At 38.8% G+C, this 23330-nt stretch overlaps 1 protein-coding gene across 1 annotated transcript in view; it reads right to left on the bottom strand.

The window, feature by feature from the left end:
* MROH9 (maestro heat like repeat family member 9) overlaps positions 1-23330 on the bottom strand; it is a 128354-nt gene that overhangs the window by 52429 nt on the left and 52595 nt on the right. Inside the window, exon 14 of the mRNA XM_077988826.1 lies at positions 22750-22870. Coding sequence (XP_077844952.1) covers positions 22750-22870 — 121 coding nt within the window. The remainder of the gene's footprint in view (positions 1-22749; positions 22871-23330) is intronic.

Below are 23330 nucleotides of genomic sequence, written 5' to 3'. Positions count from 1 at the left end.
AATGTTGAGCAAAACGGTAGCACCCTGTGACCCTGTGGAGCTTCCAGGCAAGCTAGAAAGACTGATACTATACTAGGTACTACTCTAATGAGACAGAATTTCTAATTGTAGTCAGTACTAGGAAAGAAAGCTACCAGCTGTCACAATACATCTGCACCTACAGCAGCAGTCCCCAAACTTTTTGGCACCAGGGACCAGTTTTTTAAAGACTTTTTTTTTCCAGGAATGGCTGGGGAGGTGGGGTGTGAAACTCTTCTACCTCAGATCATCAGGCATTAGTTTAGATTCTTATAAAGAGCCTACAACCTAGATCCCGTGCATGCATAGTTCACAGTAAGGTTTGTGCTCCTATGAAAATGGAATACCGCCGCTGATCTGACAGGAGGCAGAGCTCAGGTGGTAATGCTCGCATGCTGCTCACTTCCTGCTGTGCAACCCAGTTCCAAACAGGCTATCAACCCGTACCAATATGTGGCCCAGGGAGCTGGGGACCCCTGATCTATGGGACTGTTTAATTTACATTGTGTAATGTAGATTCAAGTTAGAATGAAGAGTGATATTTAGATTTAGAGTTGTGAGTTGGCATTAGCTAGAAAAAGTGTTTAGAGAGGTTACCTTCAAGGATGATGAACCATGTGCAAAGGCCCTGAGGGAGATGAAGCAGGGCGTGTTTGAGCACCTGAAAGATGAGTGAGAGGAGGGGAGAGGTAATAGAAAACTGGACAGCAGTAAGGCGGTGGGACAGAACCTACAGGCCAGTTTGAGGAAGTTTAGTTTTTAAGAGCTAATACTCAAAGTGAAGACATGAGTATCATGAGCCTTTATACATTTAATAACTGACAAATATGCTGATTAAAATCTCTTAAAAACACAATGACAGTTTTGGCCGGGTGCGGTGGCTCACGCCTGTAATCCCAGCACTTTGGGAGGCCGAGGCGGGCAGATTACCAGGTCAGAAGATTGAGACCATCCCAGCTAACACGGTGAAACCCCATCTCTACTAAAAAAAACCCAAAACATTAGCCAGGCATGGTGGCGGATGCCTGTAGTCCCAGCTACTTGGGAGGCTGAGGCAGGAGAATGGCCTGAACCCGGGAGGCAGAGTTTGCAGTGAGCTGAGATCGAACCACTGCACTCCAGCCTGGGTGACAGAGCAAGACTCCGTCTCAAAAACAAAAACAAAAACAAACAGTTTTATAAAATCATGTTTTCCTTGGAAGAATTTAAAATATCTTTAGATCAGGTACACAGAAAGATAGGGAGTGGCAGAGCAAGAGAGCGAGAGTGAGACAGACAGTGAATGAGAGAGAAAGACAGATCACATCTTCTTTTCAAACTTTCAAAGAACCTTCACAAAAATTAGATACCATGTCAAAAAGTATTATTAACATCTCTAAAGCAAAAAAGTTAAAAAGCACTTCAAAAATTTGTGATATAATAAAAGAAGAAACCAAAAAGAAAGTTTAAATAAAATAAAAAGAAAGCCTATAAAGCACTTGTAAACTTAAGAGAAATCTCTCCTAATTTGTGGATCAAAATCTTAAACCACAGAGGAACTCAAACACTCAATAAGGATGACAACAAAATAAAAAACAATAAAAATTATACATAACATATATTTATACTATAGTTGGAAGTAAATGCATAATTTGACTTTAAATATTTTACTTAAAAAGAAATGTTAACATAAATTATTTATATCCTGAAATTAAGAGAAACAATATCACAAAATAGAAAACAGTACTAAAGAAAGCTGGTGTAAGAAAATAATAAAGGCAGAAATCATTGTATTAGGAAACAGAAAAACAATAGAATAAGCCTATTGCCTTTTGCACAGGAAAAAAAATCCTATTAAGATAAACAGATTTTTCATCAACATTGTACAAAAAAGAAAAAATGAGCAGTGAGAAAAAAAGTGTGGAGTAGATAAAAAATTTTAAAAGACTATCTGCATTAGTAGTTCTTAGGCAAGGATGAGCGCAGGATCTTCTGCCGGCAGCTTTTATACATTACACATGTCTGGGCTTCATCCTAGTAGGTTTTCTGATGGCAGACCTTGGCTTATATACTTAAAAAATATTTCTTGGTGACTTTAATATGCCCATCTAGTAGAGACCCAGTGATTATGGCAGTAATTTGAAATTCTGAGTGAAATAAATTATTTTCTGGAAAAATATAAATCTCCAAACATAAGTCAAGGAAAACTAGATCATTGAAACAGACGAAAAATAATGGGAAACTGGTAATAATCAATGTGTTATTTCCCAACAGGATCAAGGGTAATTCTTTTTGAGTGATAACCACACATAAAAATGTAAAGTCATATTTTCCCTTTGAGATTCCAGTAAGTAATCTATAGCATGGTAATTTGGTGTTATGTGAATATTCCATTCTCCAACAACTTTTCACTTAATTGTTTTAACATCTATTGATGATTTTTCTGGATTTAGTTATCAAATTAGGGCTTGCGGAAATTGTGATTTGCCACTTCTAGCATTCCTTCTACATTTAGTGGCTGGCATCTGTCTCTCTGTCTGTCTCTATTCCTGTCTCTGTCTGTCTTCTCATTCTCTCATTTTGAGAACCACCAAAGATTCATGAAATAAAAAAAAAACCTCAATGTTACTAAAAATCCTAGAAGAAAACCTGGGCGGCACCATTCAGGATGTACGCATGGGCAAAGCTTCATGTTTAAAACACCAAAAGCAATGGTAACAAAAGCCAAAATTGACAAATGGGATCAGTTAAACTAAAGAGCTTCTGCACAGCAAAAGAAACTATCATCAGAGTGAACCGGCAACCTTCAGAATGGGAGAAAATTTTTGCAGTCTATCCATCTGACAAAGGGTTAACATCCAGAATCTACAAAGAACTTGAACAAATTTACAAGAAAAAAACAACCTCATGAAAAAGTGGGCAAATAATATGAACAGACACTTCTCAAAAGAAGACATTTATGCAGCCAACAGACATATGAAAAAATGCTCATCATCACTGGTCATTAGAGAAATGCAAATCAAAACCACAGTCAGATACCATCTCACACTAGTTAGAATGGTGATCATTAAAAAGTCAGGAAAAAACAGATGATGGAGAGGATGTGGAGAAATAGGAACACTTTTACACTGTTGGTGGGAGTGTAAATTAGTTCAACCATTATGGAAGACTGGTGATTTCCCAAGAATCTAGAACTAGAATTACCATTTGACCCAGCAATCCCATTACTGGGTATATACCCAAAGGATTATAAGTCATTCTACTCTAAAGACACATGCACACATATGTTTATTGTGCCACTATTCACAATAACAAAGACTTGGAACCAACCCAAATGTCCATCAGTAATAGACTGGATAAAGAAAATGTGGCACATATCCACCATGGAATACTATGCAGCCATAAAAATGGACGAGTTCATGTCCTTTGCAGGGACATGGATAAAGCAGGAAACCATCATTCTCGGCAAACTATCACAAGAACAGAAAACCAAACACCGCATGTTCTCACTCATAAGTGGGAGTTGAACAATGAGAACACATGGACATAGGGAGGGGAACATCACACACTGGGGCCTCTCAGGGAGTGGGGAGCTAGGGGAGGGATAACATTAGGAGATATACCTAATGTAGGTGATGGGTTGATGGGTGCAGCAAACCACCATGGCACGTGTATACCTATTTAACAAAACTGCACATCTGCACATGTACCCCAGAACTTAAAGTATAATAATTTAAAAAAGGGGAAAAATGTTACAATTATTTAGGTACTATTTATTTTGATACTCTAAGTTGGCTAGTAGAAGCCACTTTGAGTTGACTCTTGTGTCCTTTTGATATGGCCCCATGGGCCTTTAGCTCTTCTTTGGGTTGTGGAAAAATTAGATGTCCCTGACTCATCTATTTTTCTTGACCTCTGAAACCAGCCATTTTATCAAGGAGACATCCTTTTGGTGAGTAATAGCACTTAGAAACCATTAGAAGTCGATGCTAAAGTACGACTGGCTGTCAGAATATCATGTTTTCTTGGCTTTTACTCGGAGCTTGGAAATAGTTATTCTTTAAATCGTGAGTTTATACTAATAATGTTGATATTTTAGTTCAAAGCTAACATAAGAGTTTATATTACCTTTTTGCAGCTTCATGTTTTTATTGCCTTCCTTTTACTTGGAAAACCCTGGTGTTTAATAGGATTAATATATTTACTTATTTGCTTTCTGATAAATAATACATACCTTAGTCTTAAAATGATAATATCAATATACAATACCAATAAACCTTCTGACTAAAAGTGAATATTTCTTTATACATATTTTCATTCTTGGAACATATCTAAATCAAAGCACTATGTTCATAAGCTGCATGGAATAATTATCTGTGTGGTTATTAATTTGGTATACAAATAAATTCATTTGCATGAGTTTAAATTTGGCTTTTTTCTTTTTTTCTTTTTCTTTTTTTTTTTTTTTGAGACGGAGTCTTGCTCTGTCGCCCAGGCTGGAGTGCAGTGGCGCGATCTCGGCTCACTGCAAGCTCCGCCTCCTGGGTTCCCGCCATTCTCCTGCCTCAGCCTCCCGAATAGCTGGGACTACAGGCGCCTGCCACCACGCCCAGCTAGTTTTTTGTATTTTTGTAGTAGAGACGGGGTTTCACCGTGTTAGCTAGGATGGTCTCAATCTCTTGACCTCCTGATCCGCCCGCCTCGGCCTCCCAAAGTGCTGGGATTACAGGAAATTTGGCTTTTTTCTACTTCTTGATTTAATTTTATTCTTTCAACAATAACTTTATGAGTCAAAACTACACAAGAAGGGGTACTTGGAGAGTCTCATTCCCATCCCTGTCCATTCTTCCCTTTTACTCCCATGTCGTTTAAAGTAACCAGTTTCTTTAATATCTAGTTTATCTTTTCGTTTTCTCTCCAAAAGGCAAGTACATATTTTAAAATCCTTATAGTTTATAATATATAATAAAACTATATAGAATTATATATAATATATAAAACATGTATTTAATGTGTGCATATGTATATATTTCCCAAAGAATAAGTCTACATTTTATATACTTCTATAGTGTATAATACATTTCTTTTTCTCTCTTATGCAAAAGGTAGCATCTGTGCTGCTCTGCAGTTTGTTTTATTTTTACTTAACAACATCTCCTGGAAATTACTCTGCATCAGTACAAAGAGATCTTTCTCATTCTTTTTAAAAAATAGATAAGGTCTTGCTATGTTGCCCAAGCTGGAATGCACTGGTTATTCACAAGCACAATCACAGCTCACGACAGCCTCAAACTCCTGGCTTCAAGTGATCCTTCTGTCTCAGTATCCTGAGTAGCTGTGACTACAGGTGTGTGGCTTCTCATTCATTTCTATGGCAACATAGTACTAAAATATGTGTGGATCACAGCAGATGATTTTAACCACAGGCTTCTTCCAAAATTTTAAGAAATAGATGATTTGCAAGATTCATAAGTAATTCCATTGTGCAGAGGAGTATTTAAAATTACTGAATTGATTTTTACAATTGAATGTAAATCTCACACAAAAATATGAGAGAGACAACACATAATAAGTAACTACAGAACAAAATCACCTCTGAGTAAGATATAAAAATTTTTAATAAAATTCTAATAAGTCAAGTCCCAGCTATATCGAGTTTGTAGAATATTACAATGATAGTTTTAATGTTAGGCTATCTGTGACTATTATATAGTATTAATAAGATATGTAAAAAATTATATTTTTCACTATCAAAGTCAATAAAATTTAACATTTCAAATGTAACTATGAATAGAACAATGGCTAATAACAGTGTATTTCCAATAAAAATTAACCATCTTAATAGTGAAATAGAAGCATTTCTATGAAAATCCATAATAAAGCAAGAATGGAATATTATTCACCACGATTATCCCCCAGAGAAGCAATAATTTTGCAGTCATTCCCAAGCAAAAGTACCTTGCTGGAGATTATTTGGGTTTATGTAGAAGGTTGCAAAAACATGGTGGATTCTAAAATTAAGGAGAGCTGTTTTGAGACTGTAAATCAATACTTGGATGGTAGGCTTGCTGACTGTGGTCCTGGTTCTAAACCTAGAAATGACCTGGTCTCTCTGCAGACTTGGCTACAGTTACATTTGGTGTTGGTTCTCCCACCAAAACCATCCACCAAGGAAACCAGGGTAACAGGCCTGCTGACCTTGGTTATGTCTTTGTGCCCTGAAACAGCCCTGTAACTCATCTCTATATCTTCTCAGCAGTGGCCTGAGAGCTGTCCTGCCTGCTGAGAAAGCTGCCAAAAGACAAGCCTATATGTGATTTTGCAGGCTGGACTGCTAACTTTGGACCCACAGCAGATCCTGGAAAGGTCCTGTACCTTGACTCCAGCCCCTTTTAGCTGCAGTTTGGGAGCAGTTCTTCCTGTCTAGTGACCAGCTTAGGAACATACCTATCCTGCAGACCATGTTCTGGCTGTAAACACTGAAGCAGCCTTGTGACTGGGTTCTATCCTTGCTAGTCATGGTCTGGAGCCAGTCCTGCCCTGGGACCCACCCACTTACACAATAGGAGCCCTCTCATAGACCCAAAGGGAGCTACACCAATCTTTGTACTTGGTAATAGGTCTGTTGTTTCTGCACCCTGTAGTGGACCTTGATTCCAGAGACAACACTACTGATCAAGGTCCTAGAGGTAGGCCAGTTCACTCAGGAACCAGAGAAGAGGCACACCTTCTTGAACCATGGTAACAGACCAGCCAACCACAAGTCCCAGGAGCAGCCAGGTGCCCTAGCTCCAACTCCACCCAACCACAATTCTGGAGGTAATCTCATTAGCCCAGGCATGAAAAGGAAAAGGTGTTTACCTGCCAAAGCCACTCTGTAAAAGTGGGAAAAAGTGTTTACATTTTCAAATGCATGAAACCAATGCAAAGCTATACAGATAATGAAGAATGAGGCAAATATGACATCACAAAAGAAAACTTACAAAGCTCCAGTAGTTGACCACAAAAAATGGAGATCTACAAACTGCCTGACAAAGAGGTCAAAATAATCATCTTAAAGAAGCTCAATGAGATGCAAGAAAACACTGATAGACAACTAAATAAAATTAGAAAAGCAATGCATGAACAGAAAGATACACTTAATTAAAAAAAGAAACCATAAAAAATAACAAAACAGAAATCCTGGAGCTGAAGATTATAACAATAGGCTGAAGAATTCAATTGAGAACTTTGATAGCAGACTTGATCACACACAAGAAAGAATTAGCAAACTTGAAGACAAGTCATTTGAAATTAGCCATAATAATAATAATAATAATAATAATAATAATAAAAGAATGAAAGAGAGTAAAGACAGGGATGTAAGGGACACTATTAAATATCTGAATGTTTAAATTATGGGAGTTCCAGAAATTGGGGGAGGAGAGAGAAGGAAGAAAGAGGTGGGGGGAGGGAGGAAGGAGCAGAGAGACAGAGAGAAAACATTTAAAGAAATTCTGGCTGAAAACTGAATCTTGTGAGGGTTATAAACATCCAGATTCATAAAGCTCAAGACTCCAAGGAAGATCAACTCAAAGAAGAACTATCTGAGACACATTATAATCTAATTATTAAAAGTCAAAAAAAAAAAAAAGAATCTTGAAAGCAGCAAAGGCAAAGAGACTTCTCACACACAAAGAAACTAGCATAAGGCTATCAGCAGATAACAGAAACCTCACAACTGAGGGAGTGGGGTATATTCAAAGAAAAAACCTGACAACTAAGAATACTATACCTGACAAAGTTGTCCTTCAGAATTAAGTAGAGATAAAGACATCCCCAGACAAACAAAAACTGAGGGAGTTTACAACCATGAGACCTAACTTGCAAGAAATGCTAAAGGGAGTTCTTCAATTTGAAATAAAAGGACACTGAGTAACAACATTAAAATATGTGAATGTATAAAACTCACTTTGAAAGATAAATATATAGTCAAAATTAGAATATTTTAATATGGGATGGTGGTGTGTAAATCACATTTAACTCTAATGTAAAAGTTAAAAGACAAATGTATTAAAATATAGCTTCAATAATTTGTTAATGAATATTAAGTCCTGGACAGACATTCAGACAAGAAACACAAGTCATCCAAATCAGAAAGGAAGAAGTAAAATGTTCTGTCTTTGCAGATGACATGATCTTGTATATATAGAAAGCCCTAATGACTCCATAAAATGCCTCTTGGATGTAATAAATTCAGTAAAGCTGCAGAATTCAAAATCAACATACAAAAGTCAGTTGCATTTCTATACACTAACAATAAACTATATAAAAAAAATTAAGAAAACAATTCTATTTACAATAGCTATAAAAATTAGAATATTTAGGAATATATTTAACCAAGGATGTTAAAGACTTGTACACTGAAAACTATAAAATGCCGATGAAGGAAATTGAAGACACACATAAATGGAAAGATATCCAGTGTTCATATATTGAAAGAGTTAAAAGTGTTAAAATGTCTATACTGGCCAGGCATGATGGCTCATGCCTGTAATCCCAGCACTTTGGGAAGCCAAGTTGGGTGGATCACTTGAGCTCAGGAGTTTGAGATCAACCTGGGCAACATGGTGAAACCCAAAATCCATCTCTACTAAAAATACAAAAATTAGCCAAGCATGGTGGCACGCACCTGTAGTCCCAGCTACTCTGGAGGCTAAGGTGGAAGGATTGCTTGAGCCTAGAGGACAAGGTTGCAGTAAGTCAAGATCGTGTGACTGCACTCCAGCCTGGGAAACAGAGTGAGACCTGTCTCAAAAAAATAAAAATGTCTATACCACCCAAAGTTATTTACACATTCAATGTAATCTTTCTCAAGAGTCCAATGGCTTGTTTTACAGAAGTAGAAAAAAAATAAGGTTTGTATGAGACCAATGAACACCCCAAATAGTCAAAACAATCTTGGAAAAACAAAGTTGGAATACTACACTTCCTGATTTCAAAATATATTACAAAGCTATAGTAGTCAAAACAGTATGGTCCTGGTATGAAAACAGACATATTGACCAATAGAACAGAACAGAGTGCTCAGAGATAAACCCACCTGGTGACTAGGAGAGATCATGGCAGATGGGAAGCAGGATTAGATTGCAGCTCCAGCAGAGCAGCATGCAGAGGCTGCATTGTGTATTTTAGCTCCAGATTGATTGTAAGGACAAACCAGTAATCCTGAGAGGACCCACAGACCCTCTGAAGGAAGTAGACGCTCCTGCAGGACCCGGAAGAAAGCCCAAATACTGTGAGTGCCCCAACAGTGGAAGTAAGAAAGGGAGACAGTCCTCTCTCGAACACACAACCTGACTGGAGAAGCTGAAGGTCTGTTTGCTGGAGAAGTTTCTGACTTTACCTGAAGCTGAGTCAAGTCAGAGAGCTGAGCCAAGTGAAATATAGGGGTTAGGGGAAGTAGCAGAAAGGCCCTGGGGAGTTCACTGGGTCCCCAAGCAGCCCATTCCTGCCTGGCACCACAGGGATCCATCAGGAAGAGATCCATCAGAAGGAGGATCCATCCATCCTGGCCAGAGGAGCAGGGGGTAAAACTATGCAGGGAGAAGGAATTCTCGAGCTGAACTTTGTAACAATTTGAATAGAGCAAGAAGCCTCTTGGCCAGAACTCAGGAGAGGGCGTGAATCTGACTTGCAGACTTAGACTTCACAGGCAGCGGAGGAACTAAAGCCTTTTTCTTTTGCAGCTGGGAGGTGAAAAGCCTTGGGCAAGTTTTCAAGCCTGCCTTGCCCTCTGCCTGGAAACAGACTCAGGGCTGTTGCAGGGGACATGATGGGAGTGAGACCGCCCCTTTAGTTTGTGTGGAAGCTGGGTGAAGCCTGTGACTGCCACTTTCCCCCACTTCCCTGACAACCTGCATGACTCAGCAGAGGCAGCCATAATCCTCATAGGTACACAACTCCAGTGACTTGGGACTCTCACTCCCATCCCCCACAGCAGCCACGGCAAGACCCACGCAAGGGGACTCTAAGCCCAGACACACTTAGCCCCACCCCCACCTGATGATCCTTCCCTACCCACCCTGAAAGCAGAAGACAAATGGCATATAATCTTGGGAGTTCTAGGGCTCCACCCACCACCTGTCCCCCTCCACACTACTATAGCTGATGCTTTCTGGAAATCACCATCTCCTGCCAGGATGCCAACCAGCACAAAAACAGAGCATTAAACCACCAAAGCTAAGGATCCTCACAGAGTCCATTGCACCCTCTACCACCTCCACTGGAATAGGCATTGTTATCCACTTCTGAGAGACCCATAAATGGTTCACATTACAGGACTCTGTGTAGACAACCTCCAGTACCAGCCCAGACGCTGGTATAGTCACGGGGTGGCTAGACCCAGAAAAGAGACAACAATCACTGCAGTTTGACTCATAGGAAGCCACATATACAGGAAAAGGGGAAGAGTACTATATCAAGGGAACACCCTGTTGGACAAAAAAATTTGAATAACAACCTTCAGCCCTAGACCTTCCCTCTGACAGAGCCTACCCAAATGAGAAGGAACCAGAAAACCAAACCTGGGAATATCACAAAACAAGGTTCATTGACACCCCTCAAAAATAATACTAGTTCACCAGCAATGATTCCAAACCAAGAAGAAATCCCTGATTTTCCTGGAAAAGAATTCAGGAGGTTGGTTATTAAGCTAATCAGGAGGGACCAGAGAAAGGCAAAGCCCAGTGCAAGGAAATCCAAAAAATGATACAAGAAGTGAAGGGAAAAATATTCAAGGAAATATATAGCTTAAAGAAAAAACAATAAAAATTTCGGAAAATTTTCAGAGACACTTTTAGAAATGCAAAACGCTCCAGAAAGTCTCAGCAATAGAACTGAACAAGTAGAAGAAAACAATTCAGAGCTCAAAGACAAGGTCTTCAAATTAACCCAATCCAACAAAGACAAAAAGAGTAAGAAAGGTGGGGGCGGAGCAAGATGGCCGAATAGAAACAGCTCCAGTCTCCAACTCCCAGCGCGAGCAACACAGAAGACTGGTGATTTCTGCATTTTCAACTGAGGTACTGGGTTCATCTCACTGGGGAGTGCCGGACGATCGGTGCTGGTCAGCTGCTGCAGCCCGACCAGTGAGAGCTGAAGCAGGGCGAGGCATTGCCTCACCTGGGAAGCGCAAGGGCGAAGGGAATCCCTTTTCCTAGCCAGGGGAACTGAGACACACAACACCTGGAAAATCGGGTAACTCCCACCCCAATACTGCGCTTTAAGCAAACAGGCACACCAGGAGATCATATCCCACACCTGGCCGGGAGGGTCCCACACCCACGGAGCCTCCCTCATTGCTAGCACAGCAGTCTGTGATCTACCGGCAAGGCAGCAGCGAGGCTGGGGGAGGGGCACCCGCCATTGCTGAGGCTTAAGTAGGTAAACAAAGCTGCTGGGAAGCTCGAACTGGGTGGAGCTCACAGCAGCTCAAGGAAACCTGCCTGTCTCTGTAGACTCCACCTCTGGGGACAGGGCAATAACAAACATGGCCGAAACCTCTGCAGACGCAAACGACTCTGTCTGACAGCTTTGAAGAGAGCAGTGGATCTCCCAACACGGAGGTTGAGATCTGAGAAGGGACAGACTCCCTGCTCAAGTGGGTCCCTGACCCCTGAGTAGCCTAACTGGGAGACATCCCCCACTAGGGGCAGTCTGACACCCCACACCTCACAGGGTGGAGTACACCCCTGAGAGGAAGCTTCCAAAGCAAGAATCAGACAGGTACACTCGCTGTTCAGAAATATTCTATCTTCTGCAGCCTCTGCTGCTGATACCCAGGCAAACAGGGTCTGGAGTGGACCTCAAGCAATCTCCAACAGACCTACAGCTGAGGGTCCTGACTGTTAGAAGGAAAACTATCAAACAGGAAGGACACCTACACCAAAACCCCATCAGTACATCACCATCATCAAAGACCAGAGGCAGATAAAACCACAAAGATGGGGAAAAAGCAGGGCAGAAAAGCTGGAAATTCAAAAAATAAGAGCGCATCTCCCCCGGCAAAGGAGCGCAGCTCATCGCCAGCAACGGATCAAAGCTGGATGGAGAATGACTTTGACGAGATGAGAGAAGAAGGCTTCAGTCCATCAAATTTCTCAGAGCTAAAGGAGGAATTACGTACCCAGCGTAAAGAAACTAAAAATCTTGAAAAAAAAGTGGAAGAATTGATGGCTAGAGTAATTAATGCAGAGAAGGTCATAAACGAAATGAAAGAGATGAAAACCATGACACGAGAAATACGTGACAAATGCACAAGCTTCAGTAACCGACTCGATCAACTGGAAGAAAGAGTATCTGCGCTTGAGGATCAAATGAATGAAATGAAGCGAGAAGAGAAACCAAAAGAAAAAAGAAGAAAAAGAAATGAACAAAGCCTGCAAGAAGTATGGGATTATGTAAAAAGACCAAATCTACGTCTGATTGGGGTGCCTGAAAGTGAGGGGGAAAATGGAACCAAGTTGGAAAACACTCTTCAGGATATCATCCAGGAGAACTTCCCCAACCTAGTAGGGCAGGCCAACATTCAAATCCAGGAAATACAGAGAACGCCACAAAGATACTCCTCGAGAAGAGCAACTCCAAGACACATAATTGCCAGATTCACCAAAGTTGAAATGAAGGAAAAAATCTTAAGGGCAGCCAGAGAGAAAGGTCGGGTTACCCACAAAGGGAAGCCCATCAGACTAACAGCAGATCTCTCGGCAGAAACTCTCCAAGCCAGAAGAGAGTGGGGGCCAATATTCAACATTCTTAAAGAAAAGAATTTTAAACCCAGAATTTCATATCCAGCCAAACTAAGTTTCATAAGTGAAGGAGAAATAAAATCCTTTACAGATAAGCAAATGCTTAGAGATTTTGTCACCACTAGGCCTGCCTTACAAGAGACCCTGAAGGAAGCACTAAACATGGAAAGGAACAACCGGTACCAGCCATTGCAAAAACATGCCAAAATGTAAAGACCATCGAGGCTAGGAAGAAACTGCATCAACTAACGAGCAAAATAACCAGTTAATATCATAATGGCAGGATCAAGTTCACACATAACAATCTTAACCTTAAATGTAAATGGACTAAATGCTCCAATTAAAAGACACAGACTGGCAAACTGGATAAAGAGTCAAGACCCATCAGTCTGCTGTATTCAGGAGACCCATCTCACACACAGAGACATACATAGGCTCAAAATAAAGGGATGGAGGAAGATTCACCAAGCAAATGGAGAACAAAAAAAAGCGGGGGTTGCAATACTAGTCTCTGATAAAACAGACTTTAAACCATCAAAGATCAAAAGAGACAAAGAAGGCCATTACATAATGGTAAAGGGATCAATTCAACAGGAAGAGCTAACTATCCTAAATATATATGCACCCAATACAGGAGCACCCAGATTCATAAAGCAAGTCCTTAGAGACTTACAAAGAGACTTAGACTCCCATACAATAATAATGGGAGACTTCAACACTCCACTGTCAACATTAGACAGATCAACGAGACAGAAAGTTAACAAGGATATCCAGGAATTGAACTCATCTCTGCAGCAAGCAGACCTAATAGACATCTATAGAACTCTCCACCCCAAATCAACAGAATATACATTCTTCTCAGCACCACATTGTACTTACTCCAAAATCGACCACGTAATTGGAAGTAAAGCACTCCTCAGCAAATGTACAAGAACAGAAATTATAACAAACTGTCTCTCAGACCACAGTGCAATCAAACTAGAACTCAGGACTAAGAAACTCAATCAAAACCGCTCAACTACATGGAAACTGAACAACCTGCTCCTGAATGACTACTGGGTACATAACGAAATGAAGGCAGAAATAAAGATGTTCTTTGAAACCAATGAGAACAAAGATACAACATACCAGAATCTCTGGGACACATTTAAAGCAGTGTGTAGAGGGAAATTTATAGCACTAAATGCCCACAAGAGAAAGCAGGAAAGATCTAAAATTGACACTCTAACATCACAATTAAAAGAACTAGAGAAGCAAGAGCAAACACATTCGAAAGCTAGCAGAAGGCTAGAAATAACTAAGATCAGAGCAGAACTGAAGGAGATAGAGACACAAAAAACTCTCCAAAAAATCAATGAATCCAGGAGTTGGTTTTTTGAAAAGATCAACAAAATTGACAGACCACTAGCAAGACTAATAAAGAAGAAAAGAGAGAAGAATCAAATCGATGCAATTAAAAATGATAAAGGGGATATCACCACCGACCCCACAGAAATACAAACTACCATCAGAGAATACCATAAACACCTCTACGCAAATAAACTGGAAAATCTAGAAGAAATGGATAATTTCCTGGACACTTACACTCTTCCAAGACTAAACCAGGAAGAAGTTGAATCCCTGAACAGACCAATAGCAGGCTCTGAAATTGAGGCAATAATTAATAGCCTACCAACCAAAAAAAGTCCAGGACCAGATGGATTCACAGCTGAATTCTACCAGAGGTACAAGGAGGAGTTGGTACCATTCCTTCTGAAACTATTCCAATCAATAGAAAAAGAGGGAATCCTCCCTAACTCATTTTATGAGGCCAACATCATCCTGATACCAAAGCCTGGCAGAGACACAACAAAAAAAAGAGAATTTTAGACCAATATCCCTGATGAACATCGATGCAAAAATCCTCAATAAAATACTGGCAAACCGGATTCAGCAACACATCAAAAAGATTATCCACCATGATCAAGTGGGCTTCATCCCTGGGATGCAAGGCTGGTTCAACATTCGCAAATCAATAAACATAATCCAGCATATAAACAGAACCAAAGACAAGAACCACATGATTATCTCAATAGATGCAGAAAAGGCTTTTGACAAAATTCAACAGCCCTTCATGCTAAAAACAATCAATAAATTCGGTATTGATGGAACGTACCTCAAAATAATAACAGCTATTTATGACAAACCCACAGCCAATATCATACTGAATGGGCAAAAACTGGAAAAATTCCCTTTGAAAACTGGCACAAGACAGGGATGCCCTCTCTCACCACTCCTATTCAACATAGTGTTGGAAGTTCTGGCTAGGGCAATTAGGCAAGAGAAAGAAATCAAGGGTATTCAGTTAGGAAAAGAAGAAGTCCAACTGTCCCTGTTTGCAGATGACATGATTGTATATTTAGAAAACCCCATTGTCTCAGCCCAAAATCTCCTTAAGCTGATAAGCAACTTCAGCAAAGTCTCAGGATACAAAATTAATGTGCAAAAATCACAAGCATTCTTATACACCAGTAACAGACAAACAGAGAGCCAAATCAGGAATGAACTTCCATTCACAATTGCTTCAAAGAGAATCAAATACCTAGGAATCCAACTTACAAGGGATGTAAAGGACCTCTTCAAGGAGAACTACAAACCACTGCTCAGTGAAATAAAAGAGGACACAAACAAATGGAAGAACATACCATGCTCATGGATAGGAAGAATTAATATCGTGAAAATGGCCATACTGCCCAAGGTAATTTATAGATTCAATGCCATCCCCATCAAGCTACCAATGAGTTTCTTCACAGAATTGGAAAAAACTGCTTTAAAGTTCATATGGAACCAAAAAAGAGCCCACATCTCCAAGACAATCCTAAGTCAAAAGAACAAAGCTGGAGGCATCACGCTACCTGACTTCAAACTATACTACAAGGCTACAGTAACCAAAACAGCATGGTACTGGTACCAAAACAGAGATATAGACCAATGGAACAGAACAGAGTCCTCAGAAATAATACTACACATCTACAGCCATCTGATCTTTGACAAACCTGAGAGAAACAAGAAATGGGGAAAGGATTCCCTATTTAATAAATGGTGCTGGGAAAATTGGCTAGCCATAAGTAGAAAGCTGAAACTGGATCCTTTCCTTACTCTTTATACGAAAATTAATTCAAGATGGATTAGAGACTTAAATGTCAGACCTAATACCATAAAAATCCTAGAGGAAAACCTAGGTAGTACCATTCAGGACATAGGCATGGGCAAAGACTTCATGTCTAAAACACCAAAAGCAACGGCAGCAAAAGCCAAAATTGACAAATGGGATCTCATTAAATTAAAGAGCTTCAGCACAGCAAAAGAAACTACCATCAGAGTGAACAGGCAACCTACAGAATGGGAGAAAATTTTTGCAATCTACTCATCTGACAAAGGGCTAATATCCAGAACCTACAAAGAACTCAAACAAATTTACAAGAAAAAAACAAACAACCCCATCAAAAAGTGGGCAAAGGATATGAACAGACATTTCTCAAAAGAAGACATTCATACAGCCAACAGACACATGAAAAAATGCTCATCATCACTGGCCATCAGAGAAATGCAAATCAAAACCACAATGAGATACCATCTCACACCAGTTAGAATGGCGATCATTAAAAAGTCAGGAAACAACAGGTGCTGGAGAGGATGTGGAGAAATAGGAACACTTTTACACTGTTGGTGGGATTGTAAACTAGTTCAACCATTATGGAAAACAGTATGGCGATTCCTCAAGGATCTAGAACTAGGTGTACCATATGACCCAGCCATCCCATTACTGGGTATATACCCAAAGGAGTATAAATCATGCTGCTATAAAGACACATGCACACGTATGTTTATTGCAGCACTATTCACAATAGCAAAGACTTGGAATCAACCCAAATGTCCATCAGTGACAGATTGGATTAAGAAAATGTGGCACATATACACCATGGAATACTATGCAGCCATCAAAAAGGATGAGTTTGCGTCCTTTGTAGGGACATGGATGCAGCTGGAAACCATCATTCTTATCAAACTATCACAAGAACAGAAAACCAAACACCGCATGTTCTCACTCATAGGTGGGAACTGAACAATAAGATCACTTGGACTCAGGAAGGGGAACATCACACACAGGGGCCTATCATGGGGAGGGGGGAGGGGGGAGGGATTGCATTGGGAGTTATACCTGATGTAAATGATGAGTTGATGGGTGCAGCACACCAACATGGCACAAGTATACATATGTAACAAACCTGCACATTATGCACATGTACCCTACAACTTAAAGTATAATAATAATAAATAAATTAAAAAAAAAAAAGAGTAAGAAAATACGAACAAAGCCTCTAAGAAGTATGGGATTATGTTAAACAACTAAACCTAAAAATAATTGGTGTTCCTGAGAAAGAAGACAATTCTAAAAGCTCAGAAAATACATTTGGGGGAATAATTGAGGAAAACTTCCCCAGTCTTGCTAGAAATCTAGACATACAGATACAAGAAGCTCAAAGAACATCTGGGAAATTCATCAACAAAAGATCTTCACCTAAGCACATTGTCATCAGGTTACCCAAAGTTAAGAGGAAGGAAAGAATCTTAAGAGCTGTTAGACAGAAGCACCAGGTACCCTAACAAGAAAAACCTATCAGATTAACAGCAGACTTCTCAGCATAAACCCTATAAGCTAGAAGGGATTGCAGCCCTATCTTCAGCTTCCTCAAATAAAATTATCTGCCAAGAATTTTGTAGTCAGTGAAACTAAGCATCATATACGAAGGAAAGATATAGTTGTTTTCAGACAAACAAATTCTGAGAGAATTTGCCATTACCAAGCCACCACTACAAGAACTGCTACAAGGGGCTCTAACCCTTAAAACAAATCATGAAAACAGAACCTCTTTAAAGCATAAATGACACAGGACCTATACAACAAAAATACAAGTTAAAAAGCAAAAACAAAAAAACAAGTACACAGGCAAAAAAGAGCATGACAAATGCAATAGTACCTCACATTTCAGCACTAACATTGAATGTAAATGGCCTAAACACTCCACTTAAAAGATACAGAACTGCGGAATGGATAAGAACTCACCAACCAACTATCTGCTGCCTTCAAGAGACCAACCTAATGCATAAGGACTCAAATAAACTTAAAGTAAAGGCATGGAAAAGGGGATTTCATGCAAATGAACACTGCAAGTGAGCAGGAGTAGCTATTCTTATATCAGACAAAATAAAATTTAAAGCACCAGTGGTTAAAAGAGACAAAGAGCGACATTATATGATGGTAAAAGGCCTTGTCCAACAGGAAAATATCACAATCCTAAACATATTTGCACCTAATACTAGAGCTCCCAAATTTATAAAACAATTACTAATAGACCTAAAAAATGAGATAGACAGCAACACAATAATAGTGGGGGACTTCATACTCCACTGGCAGCACTAAACAGGTCATCAAGACAAAGTCAACAAAGAAACAATGAATTTAAACTATACCTTGGAGCAAATGGACTTAACAGATATATACAGAGCATTTCATCCAACAACCACAGAATACACATTCTATTCAACAGCACATGGAACTTTTTCCAAGATAGAATATATGATAGGCCAAAAAGTGAACCTCAATAAATTTAAGAAAACTGAAATTATATCAAGCACTCTCCCAGACCACAGTGAAATAAAACTGGAAATCAACTCCAGAAGAAACCTTCAAAACCATGCAAATACATTGAAATTAAATCCTGCTCCTGAATGAGCATTGGGTCAAAAATGAAATCAAGATGGAAATTTTAAAAAATTTTTGAACTGAATTACAATAATGACACAACCTATCAAAACCTCTGGGATACAGCTAAGACAGTGCTAAGAGAAAAGTTCATAGCCCTAAATTCCTACATAAAAAAGTCTGAAAGAGCACAAATAGACAACCTAAGATCACACCTCAAGGAACTAGAAAAACAAGAACAAGCCAAACCCAAACAAAGCCAAAGAAAGAAAATAACCAAGATCACAGCAGAACTGAATGAAATTGAAACAAACAAACAAAAATACAAAAGGTAAATAAAACAAAAAACTGGTTCTTTGTAAAGATAAACAAAATTGATACATGATTAGAAATATTAACCAAGAAAAGAAGACAGGAAATCCAAATAACCTCACTAAGAAATGAAACAGGAGATATTACAACAGACACCATTGAAATACAAAAGATCCTTCAAGGCTACTATGAACACCTTTATGCACATAAACTAGAAAATCTAGAAAAGATGGATGAATTCCTGGAAAAATGTAAACCCCCTAGCTTAAATCAGGAAGAATTTGATACCCTGAACAGACCAATAATAAGCAGAGGGATTGAAACAGTAATTAAAAAATTATCAACACAAAAAAGTACAGGACCAGATGGATTCACAGCAGAATTCTACCAAACATTCAAAAAAGAATTGGTACCAATCCTTTTGACACTATTCCACAAGATTGAGAAAGAAGGAACCCTCCCTAATTCATTCTATGAAGCCAGCATCACCCTAATACCAAAACCAGGTGAGGACACAACCAAAAAAGAAAACTACAGACCGATATCCTTGATGAGCAAAGATGCTAAAATCCTTAACAAAATACTAGCTCAATGAATTCAACAACAAGTCAGAAAGATAATCCACTATGATCAAGTGGGTTTCATACCAGGTATGCAGGGATGGTTCAACATACGCAAGTCAATAAATGTGATAAACCACAGAAACAGAGCTAAAAACAAAAATCACACGATCATCTCAATAGATGCAGAAAAAGCAATTGGCAAAGTCCAGCATCCCTTTGTGATTAAAACCCTCAGCAAAATCGGCATAGAAGGGATATAGCTTAATGTAAAAAAGCCATCTATGAAAATCCCACAGCCAACATAATACTGAATAGGGAAAGGTCGAAAGCATTCCCTCTGAGAATTGTAACAATACAAGGAACAATGCACTCTCACCACTCCTCTTCAACATAGTACTTGAAGTCCTAGCCAGAGCAATCAGACAAGAGAAGGAAATGAAAGGCATCCAAATTGGTAAAGAAGAAGTCAAAGTGTTCCTGTTTGCTGATGATATGATCATTTACCTTGAAAACCCTAATAACTCCTCCAGAAAGCTCCTAGAACTGATGAAAGAATTTGGCAAAGTTTCCAGATACAAGATTAATGTTCATAAATCAGTAGCTCTTCTCTACACCAATAGCGACCAAGCAGAGAATTAAATCAAGAACTCAACCTCTTTTACAATAGCTGCAAAAAAAATAAAATACTTAGGAATATATCTAACAAAGGAGTTGAAAGACCTCTACAAAGAAAACTACAAAACACTGCTAAAATAAATCATAGATGACACAAACAAAAGGAAACACATCCCAAGCTTATGGATTAGTAGAATCAACATTGTGAAAATGAGCATACTGCCAAAAATAATCTACAAATTCAGCACAATCCCCATCAAAATCCACCATTATTCTTCACAGAACTAGAAAAAAACAATTCTAAAATTCATATGGAACCAAAAAAGAGTCCGCATAGCCAAAGCAAGACTAAGCAAAAAGAACAAATCTGGAGGCATCACATTGCCTGATTTCAAGCTATACTATAAGGCCATAGTCACCAAAACAGCATGGTACTGGTACAAAAATAGGCACATAGACCAATGGAACACAAGAGAGAACTCAGAAATAAACCCAAATACTTACAGCCCATTGATCTTCAACAAAGCAAACAAAAATATAAAGCGGGGAAAGGACATCCTTTTCAACAAATGGTGCTGGGTTAATTGGCTAGCTACATATAGGAGAATGAAACTGGATCCTCATTTCTCACCTTATACAATTATCAACTCAAGATGGATTCAGGACTTAAACCTAGGACATGAAACTATAAAAATTCTAAAATATAACATTGGAAAAAAAACTTCTAGACATTGGCTTAGACAAGGATTTCATGACCAAGAACCCAAAAGCAAATGCAACAACAACAAAAATAAATAGCTGGGACCTAATTAAACTAAAGATCTTTCGCATGACAAAAGGAACAGTCAGCAGAGTAAACAGACAGCCCACAGAGTGGGAGAAAATCTTCACAATCTATACATCTGACAAAAGACTAATATCCAGGGTCTACAACGAACTCAAACAAATCAGTAAGAAAAAAACAATCCCATCAAAAAGTGGGCTAAGCACATAAATAGACAATTCCCAAAAGAGGATATACAAATGGCCAATAAACATATGAAAAAATGCTCAACATCACCAATGATCAGGGAATGCAAATAAAAACCACAATGCAATACCACCTTACTCCTCTAAGAATGATGGTAATCAAGAATCAAAAAACAGTAGATGTTGGTGTGGATGCGGTGATCAGGGAACATTTCTACACTGCTGGTGGGAATGTAAAGTAGTACAGCCGCTATGGAAAACAGTGTGGAGATTCCTTAAAGGACTAAAAGTAGAACTACCATCTGATCCAGCAATCTCACTACTGGATATCTACCCAGAGGAAAAGAAGACATTATTTGAAAAAGAAACTTGCACACACATGTTTATAGTAGCACAATTCCCAATTGCAAAATCATGGAACCAACCCAAATGCCATCAATCAACAAGTGGATAAAGAAATGATTATGTATATATATGATGGAATACTACTCAGCCATAAAAAGGAATGAACTACCAGCATTTGCAGTGACCTGGATGAGATTGGAAACTATTATTCTAAGTGAAGTAACTCAGGAATGTAAAACTAAACATGGTATATTCTATGTGATATGTGGGAGCTAAGCTATGAGGATGCAAAGGCACAAGAATGATACAATGGACTTTGGGGACTTGGGGGGAAGAGTGGGAGAGAACTGAGGGATAACAGACTACAAATATTGTACAGTGTATGCTGCTTGGGTGATGGGTGCACCAAAATCTCACAAATCACCACTAAAGAATTTACTCATGTAACCAAATATCACCTGTGCCCTAATAACTTTTGGGGGAAAAAAAGAAATAAATCCACCTATAAATAGTCAACTAGAGATTGATAAGCCAATAATAGACACTGGGCAAAGCATAGTCAATTCAATAAAAATAATGAGTCACATAGTAAAATTAATGAGAGGTCAAAATAGACTAAGCATATTTGAAATCATTGATGACTATTGCAATGTTCAGTTAAATTTATGCATACTTTTGAAAGCTTTAGAAGTAGATGGTATAGTATAATAGTACACTTTTCATAATTAATTAACCATTTTATTATGATGTTTGAAATCACCTCAAATTTTGAAAATATTGGGCACTTCACCTTAGGTAATACATGCCTATTATATTACTATTTTTATGAAAAAAATTAGATTTGACTCTGATAATTTCAGGTTATAAAGCCTTTATTTTTTGTAAACAAGAGTTTGTCAATTTGCTTGATTCCATTATAGTATTACAATACATGGCACAATATTCATATACAAAGTAATATGGTTCTACATCTTCATTTTACCCAGTTACTCAGCCAGTTCCTTTCTCCCCCTAGATGGTCAGAAGTACTGCCTAGATCCCCGATGTTAACTACCATCTTTATTAAACCCAATTATCCCTCAATATACTTTAACAATCATGCAGAAATATATAAACTGGTACTAAAATATAATTAGTGTTTGTAAAAATTCACACCCCTAGAAACAGAGAAAAACCAACTGCTGGTGAAAGCTGAAGGGACAACTCTTCCATAACCCAGATCTAACCCCACACCTCTCCCCATCCAACTTCAGATATCATTCATGATCTTAAGTCTTGGTAAGGACGTTCATGATCTTAAGTCTTGGTAAGGACCAACATTCAGAGGGAGAAATATGAGAAACTGGAATTTTGATTTAAATTTGGGTAAGAAAAGGAAATGAGAACACAGCTGTTCACAGTCTACAAAACTCACTTCGGTGAGGAATATTACTACGATGACAGTGTCTTCTGACCTTCTAGGACCTTCTACTGAGAGCTTATAGAGATAACGCAGAGTCTCCGGAAACTGTGGAAAGTTATATTCACTGAGAGTTCTGTAAAAGAGAATAAGGCACTGAATTAGCAAAGAAGAAAACACTATGCTAATAGTGGCAAAGAGAAAAACATTATTCTATTTTGTACCTCCCAGATAGAAAGAAAGATACTCTTTAATAGTCCCTAAATAAATTGTAGTCCCACTATGAATTCTACACATACTCTGGAGAATTATATATAACTGGATCCCTGTCAACATCTCTTTCCTTAATGTCACTTCTCTTTCCTGTCTCTCCCATCCTTTGCCACAGAACAGAATGCCCTATTTTAGTGTGAGCTCCCACCAATTCTTGACTAAAGGGAGAGGAAATAAAAATTTAGTGCTCAGTCCAAGATGGCTGCATACAGGTCATCTTTGTGGTTTTGGACCAAGCTTTTTCTTTAAATGCTGTAATGCCAATGAGAGTTTGGGACCGCCCTGGATTACTCAGGAAAAGAGGTGGTTATCTCTGATTCACT

Source organism: Macaca mulatta, chromosome 1 (genome assembly GCF_049350105.2).
Source record: "Macaca mulatta isolate MMU2019108-1 chromosome 1, T2T-MMU8v2.0, whole genome shotgun sequence".
NCBI lineage: Eukaryota > Metazoa > Chordata > Mammalia > Primates > Cercopithecidae > Macaca > Macaca mulatta.
This window is presented reverse-complemented; position numbering and strand designations above follow the sequence as displayed.